At 43.1% G+C, this 14,705-nt stretch overlaps 1 protein-coding gene across 2 annotated transcripts in view; it reads left to right on the plus strand.

Annotated features, from left to right (window-relative positions):
• The first annotated feature begins 8,884 nt into the window (after positions 1-8,884).
• The window catches only part of SEZ6L (seizure related 6 homolog like), a 253,535-nt gene continuing 247,714 nt past the window's right edge, over positions 8,885-14,705 (plus strand). For both annotated transcript variants that reach the window (XM_031948811.1, XM_031948812.1), the window contains exon 1: positions 8,885-9,246. In XM_031948811.1, coding sequence (XP_031804671.1) covers positions 9,156-9,246 — 91 coding nt within the window. In that variant the 5' untranslated portion in view covers positions 8,885-9,155. The remainder of the gene's footprint in view (positions 9,247-14,705) is intronic.

A 14,705-nucleotide genomic window follows, 5' to 3' on the forward strand; every position in this document is an offset into this window, starting at 1 on the left:
AATAAAAATTATCAGACTTAGGAGGGTCTTTAGAAAAGAGAATACCAGAAATTAGGAGAAACTTAAATGTTAGAACTGGAAGCAATCTTAGAACATAGAATATCAGAGCTGAGATATAAAGATATTTCTAAAATATAGAAATAGTCTAGAATATTAACATGTAGAGTATAGAATCACTATGTGACTTTAAGCAAGTTGATGTATCTCTCTGAATCTTGGTTTCTTCATCCTTAAAGTATGGTCCACAGAAACATAGAATCTAAGTTCTAGAAGGAAATCTCAGAGCATAGAATGTTGGGAAGGGCCTTAAAACAAATGAAAGGACATAGGCCCAGAAAAGTCAAGATAATTATTCATTTGGTCAATACAGATTCAAAATGTACATACAATGAATCAATCACTGTGGTAAGTAAGGGGGATACAATTACACAGATAAAATATTCCTTGCCTCAAAGAGCTTACATTTTGTTGGAAATAATATTTACAGATAAAGAAATAAAGATAACATAAAATAACTAAATGGTGACGGGGTGGGGGGAGGGCACAAATCAGGAAGGAAATCAGGAAAAGCCTCTTGAAGGAAGTAGCAACTGAGCTGATTTTTGAAGAGAGCTAGGGTTTCCCAGAAGCAGGGGTGAGAAAGAAAGATATTCCAAATCAAAAATGAAACCCATTTTAGCCTCAGTTTACCTATCTGTTGAAGAAAGGAATTAGATTAGGCGATCTATGAGGACTTTCCAATTTCAATCTTATGACTCTGATATTTCCCTGATTCTAGTCAATTCACTCTTTTTTAAGCTCCTACTGTTTTCAAGGCTTTCATCCAGTGACCCTAGATGCCTTTTCCCTGCTCTAAAATGTACGATTTTATGACTGACTTCGAAGAGGGCAAACATCTGAAGGTATCATCAAGTGAAAAAAACATTAAAGCAACCCAGAATTATGTTTTATAAGGCCAGAGGTTTTTATTTGTGTTCTGAAAAATGTGTGTGTCACGTTTTATAATGAGAGAAGTCTCCATAAATATACACTACTGAACCTTTTTATTGATTTTTTTCACCCTTCTGAGGATACCCAGATCTCAATCCTTTGACAGGGCAAACTCCCCTTGACACTGGAGGGGAATTTGACTGAGGTAAGAGGGTTAGAACAGGATCATTGTATTTGTCCTTCCTTCACTAGCTCTCCCTGAGCTCCTGTTGGTACCTACCATCCTATTTCAACCTCAGCAGGCATGCCTCTGGGAATGCAAATCAACCCATCACATCAGGGCTCCTGGATTACTTTGCATTCTGTAAACTTTATTTTGGAAATTTGGGAATTGGCTTCTGGTGAAATCTTTCCCGGGCAGTAATATCTCTCATGGTCCAGAAAGAACAGAGATAACCTACCCTGCATATCAATGGGGGAACCACAAAGGCCTCAGAACATAGAATATGGGCAGATGCACTTAGCCAGGGCGTGAGCTTTCAGCGCGGATCCTGTTCTGGTGAGATAAGTTGGAGTTACTGTTCCCAATGGCACTGAGCATATCTGCTGGTTTTTAAGGACACAGAGAAAAAGGGCTGATAAGAACTTTGATCAGACCCTCCTCAAGAGACTTTTGCAGTCAAATGTCTAGTTTATTCTCATCAAAGGACCCAGAGTGGATTTCCCTCTGCAGTACTAATATTGCTGCAAAGATGGCATTCTCCCTTTTTAAAAATCTATTCCAAGGCTCCTTTGTGATTTGAAGATGAAAGTTTTCCTTTTTTCGCTTTTCTTTTTTGGTATCTAATATCCATCAGACAGTAGAAGTCTGATGAAAGATGGAGATATGGGGGCCATAGGCAGTGGGGTGTGACTTTTACTTACCAGGCATCATGTGGGGTCTACCCCAAAAAGCCTGAACTTGATATCAGAAAGTCTTGGTTTCCTAGATCAATTATATATCTTTCAGTAATTTTTAAAAGCTTTACCCCCAAAAAAAATATATGCATAAGTAGTTTCTAACATTTATTCTTGCAAAATCTTGGGTTCCAAATATTTTTCTCCCTCCCTTCCTTCTATCCCCTCCCTTAGATGGCAAATAATCCAATATATGTTAAACATGTACAATTCTTCTCTGTATATTTCCACACTTACCATGCTGCACAAGAAAAATCAAGTCAATAAGGAAAAATGAGAAAGAAAACAAAAAGCAAGCAGACAACAACAAAAAAGTGAAAATACTATGCTGTGATCCACGTTCAGTCCCCACAGTCCTCTCTCTGAGTGTAGATGGTTCTCTCCATCAGAAGTCATTGGAACTAGCCTGAATCACCTTGCTGTTGCAAAGAGCCAAGTCCATCAGAATTGATCATTGTATAATCTTATTGTTGCCGTGTTCAATGAGCTCCTGGTTCTGCTCATTTCACTTAGCATCAGTTCCTCTAAGTCTCTCCAGGCCTCTCTGAAATCATCCTGCTAATTGTTTCTTACAGAACACTAATATTCCATAAATTCATATACCATAATTTATTCAGCCACTCTCCAACTGATGGACATCCACTCAGTTTCCAGTTTCTTGCCACTACAAAAAGGGCTGCCACAAACATTTTGTATGTGTAGGTACTTTCCCTTTTGTTATGATCTTTTTGGGATACAGACCTAGTAGAAACACTGCTGGATCAAAGGGTATGCACAGTTTTATAGTCCTTTGGGACTATCCATATTGCTCTACAGAATGGTTGAATCGGTTCACAACTCCACCAACAATGCACTAGTGTCCTAGTTTTCCCACATCCCCTCTAACATTCATCATTATCTTTTCCCATCATCTTAGTCAGTCTGAGAGGTGTGTACTGGTACCTCAGAGTCGTCTTAATTTGCATTTCTCTGATCAATAATGATTTAGAGCATTTTTTCATATGACTAGAAATGATTTTAATTTCTTCATCTGAAAATTGTCTGTTGATATCCTTTGACCATTTAGCAATTGGAGAATGTCTTTAAACTATTCTTTAACCTCTCTGTGTAAAATAAGAGTCACAGAACCACAGGATCTCAGACATGTCATTTTAGAGTCTTCTAGTCCAATCAGATTTCCAACCAATTAATTAATTCACTCTTTACCAAGCATTCATTTAAGCAACCACTGTTTCCCAGTCACTGTACTAGGTACTGGGATTACAAATACAAAAATGAAAAAGTCTCTCTAGGAAAAAAAAATAGTCTATTGGAGAAGATATATAGTGTGTGTGTGTGTGTATGTGTGTGTGTGTGTGTGTGTGTCTATTGGAGAAGATATATAGTGTGTGTGTGTGTATACACACACACACACACACACACACACACACACGCACACACACAAAATAAATACAATATACAATCCAGTCTTTGCCTGATGGTCTCCAAAGGGATGAAACCCTACTACCACTGAAGATAGTCTGTATATACTCTGCTAATTCACAGGGCTAAGAAAAGATAAAATGGAGTTAGCCATATAATGACTGTGACAGGATTCTGTAAGTCACAGTATCCTATAGAAATCCAAGAAATTGTTTATATATATATATATATATATATATATATATATATATTGAAATATAGACAGTCCTTCTAGATTCTCACTGTCTTCCCTCTGCCCTGGTTAGACACATCTAGAATGCAATATTCATTTCTGGAGATTGCATTTTAGGTAGGTCACCATATCCTTACTTGTAAAGTGAAAAAGTTGATCCCTAAAGTCTATTCCAGCTCTCAGTTCTAGGAGGGAACTTACTGTAACCTAGAAGTATAATGAGGATGTCCAGGGCCTGGAGAAAATATTCAATGACGATTAGTCAAAGGATCTAGGGGTGTTTATATGAGAAAAAAATGAAGGCATAGGGATGGCAGGAGAGGTGACTACAAGTATTTGAAGTGCTGTGGGATTAGATGTGGTACCCTCAGATCCAGAGGCAGAACCAAGAACACAGCTGGATATCAAAATGACCACGTTTAGATTTGATATTAAGAACAATTCCCTTACAATGACAACTTTCCAAAATGGAATGGGCTATTCTTGTGGGGGAGAGGGGAGGGAGAGTGATTTTGCCTTTATTGGAAACCCAGTTCGATAGTGCCTGGTCCTTCCTAATTCAGGTACCACTAATACCCACCAAATAACAGCACTCCAATATCCTTTGGGTTCTCAACAACTTAGCACTTGGGGGCAGCTAGATGGTGCAGTGTATGGAGCACTAGAATCAGGAGGACACAAGTTCAAATTTAATTCAAATACTTAACACTTCCTAGCTGTGTGACCCTGAACAAATCACTTGACTTCTACTGCCTCAGCAAAAAATTAAATTAAATTAAAAACAATTCAGCACCTTTTGATATTATGATATCACATTATGATTCTTCATGATTTCATTTGGGGTTTGGTAAGATGCTGGAGTTGTTTACCATTTCTTTTTCCAGCTCACTTTAAAGATGAAGAAATTGAACCAAACAGGGTTAAAGTTCTTGCCCAAGGTCACACAGCTTGTAAGTGTTTGAGGCTGGATTTGAACTCACAAAGATGAGTCTTCATGATGCCAGGTCAGACACTCTGTCTACTGGATCAACCAGCTGCTCTTTCGGAGTCAGAAGAGTTTGATCCAAACACTACTGACTGGTCATACAAATGAACAGAGTATTAGTCTAGGAGTCAGGAAGACCTGAGTTTAGATATGACCTTAGACTCTTCCTAAAAAGTTTCCACCTTCTATCTGTCTCAATTTATTCCCAAGGTTGTTGTAAACACAAATTGAATTGATATTTGTAAATCTTTTTGCAAACCTTAAATATAAATGTTAGTTATTCATATACTTTAACATATTTAACATGTATGGGACTCTCTGCCATCCGGGGGGGGGGGGGGGGGGAAGGAGGGGAAAAGTTGGAACAGAAGGTTTTGCAAGGGTCAGTGCTGAAAAATGATCCATGCATATGTCTTGTCAATAAAAAGCTAAAAACAAACAAACAAATAAATAAATACATATTAATTATTCTTGATGATGATGATGATGATGATGATTGTGGTGGTGGTGGTGGTGATGTTGACAATGGTGATGGTATAAATCAGGGCAAATCAATAAACCTCTGGCTTTTCAATTTACTCTTTTGTAAAATGAAGACATTGGACTGGATGACATCTAAGGCAACTTTTAGCCCATAAATCTATGAACTTATGATTGCTGGGAAACCATTGCTTTTAAATTCTTTAGTCTCATCGCCTACTGATCAAATAACAAGCATTGATTAAACATCTATTATATGATAGCCACTAGAAACTGGAGATTAAAAGACAAAAAGTGAAATGAAATCATTCTTCGAGGAGTTCACTTTATGTCAGGGGGAGGGAAAGACAATATTCATGAGAGTGACAAAGATGATAAAAGACAAAAAGAATCAGAGTTGGAAGGGATGTGGAAAGACAGAACTAAGTACTATTGGTGGAGGTGTGAATTGGTACAACTATTCTAGAAAATGATTGGGAATTACATTGGAAAACTCACCAAGTCTTGTCTACCCTTTTACCTACTAATAAAACTAAGAGTATATAAACAAGATCAAAGTCAAAGGCTCTCTCTGTGTGTCTCTGTCTTTGTCTGTCTTTCTCTTTTACATATATCTGTTTATATCTTATATATTATCTGTTTAGATATTATTTATACATGTAAGATGTATAAATAATACATAAACACAATGTATGTATGCATGTATATGTGTAACACATATATACATGTGTATATGTGAACATATATATTCTATATATGTTTGTATATAATCAAAGGATATATACAAAAATTCATAGCAGTACTTTTTGTAGTAGTAAAGAAAACAAAGTAAACACCTATCGACCAGGAAATGATTTAGCAAGTTTTGATGTATTGATATAATAGAATTATAATAGCCAAAATATAGGAAGAACCCAGGGGAACTTAGGAAAACTGATTTGAAGTAGTGAAAAAAAGAAAACCAAAGCATGAAAAGAGTTTACATAAATAATTTTAAAGGTCAATAGCAACAAAAGCCATCAGAACTCTGATGATTTAGAGGAATACCTCGCTTCTCTCTACAATGGGTTAGTGGATTTGGGGCGCGAATTTAGGGTTAGGGTAAATTGTCGACCAGTCCAATACAATTGAATTATTTTGCTTACTTCTTCTTTTAAACAGATAATTTAAAATTGTAGACAAAGCTAGAAAGACACAGGGAAATCATCTAGTCTAATCTTTCCCCTATTTAAATGAGAAGGAAACTGAGGTACAGAGAGGGTAAAGGAATTTGCCCTTGGCCATACAAGTAGCAAGCAACAGAGTGAAGGTTTGCATCCAGGTCTTCTGATTCCAATTATAGCCCACGGTCCATTGCTCAACATTGCCTTTCCTGCCTCTTCCAAATATGAAAATCAAAAATGCAAGTACAGATTCACTCTGAATTGACTTTCTGCCTCTAAGCATCAGGCATTTCTCTTTCTCTGTGTATGTGCCTCTGATTTCCTCTTTTCTCCATCTGTCTCTTCTTTTATTCTGTCCCCTTTCCCCTTTTTTACACATTCAATGTTCAAATCAACAAACATTCATCAAAAGCTGGCTATTTTTGAAGTGTGAGTTCCTTGGTCCTCTATTCCTTGTGCCTACAGGTGTTTCATCCACCCAGTAGATGCCTTTATAGTTCAAGAGATTTCTTAACCATGTCTAGGAACTTTCTAGGGTCCTTCTGTTAGAGCTGAGGTCAGTAGAGAGGGAAATTACAAAGATACCAGACAATCGAATCTATTTCAGCCCTAAGGAATACTGTAGAACAGAAGCTTCTCTCTCTCTCTCTCTCTCTCTCTCTCTCTCTCTCTCTCTCTCTCTCTCTCTCTCTCTCTGTATGTGTGTGTAGGGGTTGGGCAGCATCTTATTCCATTAGTTGTTTTTGTTTTTCGGGTGCATAGCACAGCCCCTGGAACAAAGTAGCTGCTTAATCAATGCCAGTGGAATTGAATTGGGAAAAACAAATGAAATTCAGGGTTCTCCTCTTAGCACCAACAGTATATATTGAGAATGGGCTGCTATGACCCTGGGCAAGTCACTTAACCCCAATTTCCTCCAAAATAGAGAGAATGGATTTAAAAAAATGAAATTGACAGTGTTTCCATGAGAGCAGAATGACTTGAAGACTAAATCCTAAATTCAAAGTCTCTCTCCTCTACTGTGTAACTAAATGACCTTAAGCAAGTAACTTCTTCACTGTAGGCTCAGTTTCCTCTTCTATAAAATGAAAATTGAACCAGGTAACCTCTGAGATGCCTTTCAGTTTTCATCTGTGATATGGCTATGGGTCTCAGTTTCCCTATTCTATAAGGCAAATAATGAATTAGGAGCTATTAGAATGAATTCTTCAATGAAGGTAAGTGCTTCATGATGACATAAGAAATAAATTCTCTCTCTCTCTGTCTCTCTCTCTGTCTCTCTGTCTCTGTCTCTCTCTGTTTCTGTCTCTCTCTCTCTCTCTCTCTCTCTCTCTCTCTCTCTCTCTTCTCTCTCTCTCTCTCTCTCACACACACACACACACGCACACACACGCACACACACAGTCTTTAATAAGGATTTCCAGCTTCACTGCTCCTTCTAAAGTAACATTTCTCCTGTTGTTGCTTGGGAGAATGCTCTCCATCTGCTCATTCTGCCTGCTAAAGAGGCCTGTAGATATACATTCAAACAAATGAGAGGTCTTCTAAATTGGGGTGAGCAGGGATAGGAGAGACTCCATCAATTAAGAGAGAAGGCTTGACCAATGACGGATAGGTTCAAAGCCCAGAGTCTCCCTATCCGATTCCTTTCCATCCCTCAGAGACAGAGGACAAGTCATCAGTGACTCCAAATAAGGCCTTTTCCCAGCAGGGGAAGCTAAAGGCTTTAACCTTTCTAGCTTTATGTGGATGGGAGCTCGAAGTCCTTTGCTCCACCCTGGCTCTGTGGGCTGGGGAGCTGGGGTGAAAGGAAGTCTGGGAGGATGCCACCCCCGGGGAATTGTGCTAACCTGATTAGGACAGGCTACTTGATTTAAATGGGGAAGTAAAGGCTAAGGAGGGAGAGACCTTTTAAGACCAAGTGTCATAGACACTGGATCTGGAGTCAAAGCCAAGGCGTGTGACCTTGCACAAGTCATCTGCCCTCTCCAGAGCCAATTGTCTCCTTTGTAAAACCAGGTGGAACTCCGTGGTTCCGATCCCGTGATTCTATTGGGTGGAGGGGAGAGTGGAAACGGAAAGAAAGGAGGGTGAAGAGGAGAATGTGCAGAGGGGGAGCCCAGGGTGAACTTTGAAACGAGGAGAGACCTTAAAGTGAAAGTCAGAGGAGAGGGCGAGAGCCACCAACTGGGATTCCCTCCGGGGAGGCTGAGGGAGAGGGAGGGAGCCTGGGGGAGGTGGAGAGAGCCTCGAGAAAGGGGAGGAAGGCTGGGGGAGACCAGGCACAGGCTGGGGGAGACCAGGCACAGGCTGGGGGAGGGCACGCTCCGGCGGCCACGAGGAACCTCTTTCCCCCGCTCCCCCTGGCCTCCCCTCCCTCCTTCTTTCTTTCCCTTCCCTCCTTCCCTTCCTGCTCACCGTTTTGCACAGCCTCAGCCCCAGCCCGGCTCCCTCTAACTGGCTCCCTCCCTCCGCCCGTCCCTCCCTCCCTCCCTCCCTCCCTCCCTCCGGCCCTCCCCTCCTCCCTCTCCCTCCTCACTCTGCCGCCCGCCCGCCCGCGCTCGCTCCCTCGCTCTCTCTCTGGCTGCCTCGCTGGCTGGGCGCTCCACAACAGCCGCCGGGATTGCAGGGTTGAGCGCGCCTCAGTCCGCCTCCCGCACGCCTGCCCGGGCTCCCCTGGCCGGCGCCCCCCCCCCCCCCCCTCGCCCCCCCCCCAGCCCGACGTCCCCTCCCCCTCACTTCCCTCCCTCTCTCCCCACGCGCGCCGCGGGACCGACCCGGAGCCTCCGAAAGCCCGAGAGCAGGGGAGCCGGCCGAGCCCCAGCCCTCCCTCCCCCCTCGTTGTCCTCCTCCCCCCCCCCTCCTCAGTGTCTCCTTCCTCGTCTCCGTTCCTTCTGGTCAGTCCGCTCCGTGGGGCTCCCACTCGCTCGGCTGGTGAGCCCTCGCCGCCGCCGCCGCCGCCACCTCCACGGCGGTCTCCTCCAGGATGCCCGGGACCCGGCCGCCAGCCGCGGGGCTCCCGCCGCTCGCGCTGCTGCTCGTCCTTCTGCTGGGGAGCCAGGCGGCTCAGCTGGGAGGTAGGAGAGAGCTCCCCCCTCCCCCATCTGTGCCGTGCCGGGGGGCTGTGGAGGGGGCGCGGCGGGCAAAGTTCCGGAGAGTGGCGGGCATCGAGACGCCGGGGTGGGGGCGCGCTGGGGAGTCGGTCCCGACCCGGGGCTCTGCCACGAGAGGGGAATTCCCTCTTTCCCTGCGCTCGGACCCCACCGAGAGCCAGGACCGAGTCGACTTGGTGGTCCCGGGCTCCTGCCGGGTCAGGGCTGTCCCGAGCTCTCGGGATCCCTCCCCCCTCCGCTACACACCCAGGCGCGTACTCCAGGCCACGACGACCTCCCCACCCGGGGTCCCCGCGATACCAAAGCGCAAACCGGACTCGGGGCGGAGGGTGAGGCTGGTATCGAGGAAGGGTAGATGGGATCGGGACGTGCTGGAACCGTGACAGAAGGTCAAGGAGTTTACCCCGAGACCACTGGTGCTCCCGGCCAGGCGTTTTCCACGAGGAGGTCCCGGATTGGGCGTGGGGGAGGGCTCAGAGCTGGGTCCCCGCTTGCATCCCCGGGGGAATCGAGCTCTCTGCGGGGACACCTCAGCCTACGGCCTCCCAGCAACTTCTAGGGCGTAGCTTCCCGAGGGGAAGGGCTGCTGTGAGCTGGGAACTTTAGGGGAGGGGGAAGGGGGAAAGAGGGAGTCAGGTTCCTAGCTTGAAAGAACTCCCATAGCAGAGAACCCTAGTGAAACTCCATCTCTCCTCCTTTCTCACAGGCTGAGATCTCCAAGCACCACTAGCTTAGAGCGCTGAATAGAAAGTGGAGACTGCTTTCCATGACCCTGCGCTTTCCTGAGGAGATGGAAGGGTTTAAGAGAGCGCGGCTCCTTCCGACCCTCCTGTCTCCCAGTCCCTGACCCCACCCTCTTCCCTACTCTCCTTTCCCCACAGGTCCTTAGGATGGTCTCTTCAGAAAACTCGAGGGGGAGGGGGAGAGAACATTCCTAAACTCAGCCAGGGATGACCCGCAGAGTTAAGGATCTGGGACTCAAGGACTCTGAGGAGGCTCCATTATTATTTCTTTTTCAATGATCCCTAGCTACACACTCCCCGATACCGGGAACAGCGCCCCTCATGTTGAAAGAACTAGCAGGGCTGGGGCGGCCCAGGTTACGGGGAGGGGGAGGGCATCCTAAACAGAAACGGCTTGGAGACGAACATTTGTCTAGTTTCGCTTCTCGTCCGGGCTGACTCTGACCCCAGGCTGTGTTTAAGGGGCTCATCTTTTCTCTTTGGGCAGAGCCCCGGGTTCTTTCACACCTGCGTGTTCAGCACCGGAGCCTGCGGACAGCTCCCTACGCGGGGGCGCCTTGAATTTTCTCCTTCAAGTCTAATTTTTCCATCCAAAGCAGGCTTTTGAATGCATCCAACAGGCACTATTATATCCAGTTGACTCTATGACTACGTGTGCAGACTAGAGAGAAAATAATGCATAACCCTTTGTTTAACAAAGCATATCGTTAAAAGCCCCCGGGGTTGATGAGCCAGTCATATTCCCAATTTACACCAGGCTTGGACAGTCTCCCTCAAAACAATTGCTTGATTTAAATAAATCCCTTCTTGCCACAGCATGCCCCCATCCTAATTAGCCGTCTCTTTCGGCACAAAGACTTAATGCCTTTGAAATTTTCTCTAGCCCACCGGACCACCACCCCCTTTTGAAACTGGGCACTCGTGGGATAAAGAGAACCCACCCCGTAGAGTCCCAAGATCATAGAAGTCATCAACCAGAGCGCACTCTGCCCTCAAGCCATCATTATCTCTGCCCATCGACCCTTTTCTCGTTCTTCCCTGGACTCCCCTCTCACAGAAGGCAGGACTGAAAGATGAGATTATGAAAATTTGCATTAAGCCAGGAATTTTGATGGCGAGTTGCTTTTCCCTTTGGCAGATGAAGAAACTGAGTCCCAGAGAAGTGAAGTGATTTACCTTAGTGCAAACAGCAAATCGGTGGCAGAGTCAGGGATTACAAGACTCCCCAATCCAAGTTCAATGTTCTTTCCACTACAAATCCCTACTCTTCTGATGATGTCTCACATTTTGTCCAGCTTCCCAATGTTGTGTGGCTAGCCAGCATATATTTTTAATTAACTTTAGGTCAGCAACAAATTAAAGTCAACTGATGTAATACTTCCCATTAATAACCCATGCTATTCTAACTTCAAGACATTGACTCATAAGAGAGTGAGTGAAGAGAGCCAAGATATAATTCCTGCTAAGATGGTAGCATCAAAAATGGCTTTCATTGCCTTTGACCTTCATATTAAATTTCTATTTTTAATGTTAAGAGGCATAAAGAAGCAATTCTTTGATGCTATTACATGACCTTGAGAATTATATAACATGACCTTTCTGGACCCAAGTTTCCTCATTTAGCCCAGTGCTCCTTCTGGATCTGCCATCCTATGTTCTAGCTTCAGCCTTCTCTGTTTTGTGTCCTAAGGTTCCTCCCAACTATCACATTTTGTATTCCAAAGTTCCTTTCAGCTCTGACAGTATAAATTCTGTGTTCCAAGCTTCCTTCTAGGACCAATATCTCACACTGTGAGTTCTCTTCTATCTTTCACTTTTCTATCTCTTTAATAAAAGATCCCAAATCCATTCATGCTTGATCTAGAAATAGTCACTGATGGATAAAGTTTAAATCCAGGAGTCCCTTTTGGAGAAAGTTTGTAGCACTTAAAAACTACTTGCTTCCATGTGACTCCTCTTTTGTCCACATGCCATTTTATTTTAAGACATGAAAAAGCAAAATCTGACTTTTGGTAACATATCATGCCAGTGGTGGTATATCTTATGGGAAGACTTGTGGAACAAAATGGTAGAAAAATGAAAGCAGGTAGTACCATAAAGGTGAGGTTTTATTAAATGAAATAGTCCTTCATGAATCTGAAATTTGCTGTTTCTTTGTTCTGAGTTAAAATGCAAGTTCAGCTACATGTATGACCTTGGGCACATTCCTTTCTTTCTCTGGTCCTCAGTTTCCCATTCTGTAAAACGAAAGGGATGCCCTCTTAAGTTCTTTCCAGTTCTAAATCCTTTGGTGCTATAAAATGCAAATTTAAGATTTTGCGGCCACATGTTTTAGCAAAGTCATTGCGAGTTTGTGTTTACTCTATGTTTCTTTATGAGTCCCTTGGATTCCCATTTATAGTTACTTCCCCAAGAAGATCTCTGCCTTTTGGCTGATGGAATCTTACTGGTGTTCAGATGATTCAGTTGGGCACAAATAAGTCAAATGATTCATTCCCTCCCCCCTTCCAGGAATAAATGATGTATCTCATCAGGCTGGGGTGCTTTGTTCTCTACATCGTGTTCCAAGACACATCCCTGCAAGTTGCATGGTGGGGAGTGGGGAAAGCTTATTTTTAGTGACATTTGCATTTTCAACTTCCCAGTACTGATCTCCACTAGGGGGTGCTCAAGTTAAGGGGGATAATAGATTGGAGAAAGCTGGTACAGAAGGAAGACCGATGTGAGAGATTTTGACCCACTCAACCCTCAGGTACATAAATGAAACAAACCATTAAGAGAGAGCCCTGATCTGATTTCAAATTGTTTTTTGTTCCCTCTGAAGGAGCAATGTGGTCTAGGGATCAGAAAACCAAGATTCAGATCCTAACTCTCCTAATTCACTAGCTGGGGATTTTGGGTAGGTGACAACATCTCTGAACCTCAGTTTCCTCCTCTGTAAAATGGAGGGGTTGGACGAATATGATCTATGTTCCTTCTAGCTACAAGTATATTAAAGTCCTATGATCGTCAGTGTCACATTCATATGAAAAATATTCATATTCACCTTCTTCAAGACAACTCAGGTTCTACATATTTTTGAGACATCACTTATAACCAACCTGGTCCCAAATCATAAATCCTCATATTCCACAGGCTTTAATTTGTATGTCTCTTAGTACTTAGTGCTTTTATTATGGTTGTTTTCCTATGAATGATCATCTTCTATTAGACATGAAGTTCCATGAGGACAAGAATCAGGTCATGAAATGCTTAGTATAGTTCTCCAAACTCAGTAGGTGCTTAATAAATGCTTGTTGAGTTGAACAAGAATAAAGATGGTCTTTTCCGTGTCAAGGAGGAAGAAGAGAAAAAAAAGGAGATGTGGGATGGTGATTGGAATGACTATGAGGGAAGATTCTCCCAGAATGCATTTCTCTAACAGCAGGGACAGCATAAATGCACAAAGGTCCTTCTGTCCTTTCACCATTTCACAGCATGCAGTGGTTTAATGCACTGAACTGGTTGTGAAAGGCCATGAATGAGCTATTAAAGGAGCCTGGTTGGCTCTGGCTTACTTCTTAGGGGGCTCAGGTGAGTGAATGCTTTGGAACAGGCAGTCAGAGCCCATCATGAGAGTTGGACCGACACAAAGAAAGCAGACCCCTGTTGCCAGAATGAAGCAGATGGCTGGGACAATTATCTGGGTGAACTGGGCCAAAGTCACGGGGTTTGAGAAGGAGAGGGAGTTGCCTGGATTACCCCACATGCTTGCCTTTGACTGCTGAGAGTTTGGCATTGGTTAATACCGATGATCCAGTCCCTTAGTGCTCAGACTCAGAAACTGAGAGATCCCTTGTCTCAGTTTGCCTCCAAGAAGATATGGATCCTTGTGGACCCTTGCAAGGAGGCAATACACAGAGCAGGCTCATAGTATAGAAAGAGGTTCTGAGCTAGATTGTTCTTACCTGGAAGAAAAGGATAAAAATCCAGAAACATTGTTTAAAAATGCACGTAAAGTAGGAAATGTTTTGGGTACAATGAGATGGAGAGGAGGAGGAGGAGAAATATAAGTGAATATTGACTGCTGGTAAAAACACCAAGCTTAGAATCAAGCTTGTCAGTTTCTCTCATGGGTAAAATGGATAGTTTAATACCATCTATATCAAAAGACTCTTATGGGGATCAAAGATCATTTATCAAAATATTCCAAAATTCTTTTTTAATTAATTAATTTAATAGTTTTCTCCAGTTACCCAAAGTTCTTTATAAATATGAGTGATTATAATATTAAAGCTGGTAGTTTGGTAGACAGGATCTTCAAAGCCAGGTTCAAATACTGCCTCTGACATTTACTAATTGTGTGACCCTGAATGAGTCATTTAAAATTTCTGACATTTCTGAGCATCTGCCTCCAGTCTTCCACTAAAAATCCACTACCTTATTACACTAACTAACCTTCTCTCAGACTGTTTTCTCTTTTGTAAAGTGGGAAAAATAATCTCTTCTCTGCTTTTATCATTGATGGAAATATGATCTTAAAGGGCTGCAAAAATTTAATCCTTAAAGCATTATATAATGCCAACTGTCATCATCATCATTATTATTCAATTAGATAATAATCCTATATTAGACTCTAAGCTCTTTAAGATCTGAGACTATCTTTTGACTTTCTTTGTATTCCCATCATTTAGCACAGTT

This window comes from Sarcophilus harrisii, chromosome 1, assembly GCF_902635505.1.
Source record: "Sarcophilus harrisii chromosome 1, mSarHar1.11, whole genome shotgun sequence".
NCBI lineage: Eukaryota > Metazoa > Chordata > Mammalia > Dasyuromorphia > Dasyuridae > Sarcophilus > Sarcophilus harrisii.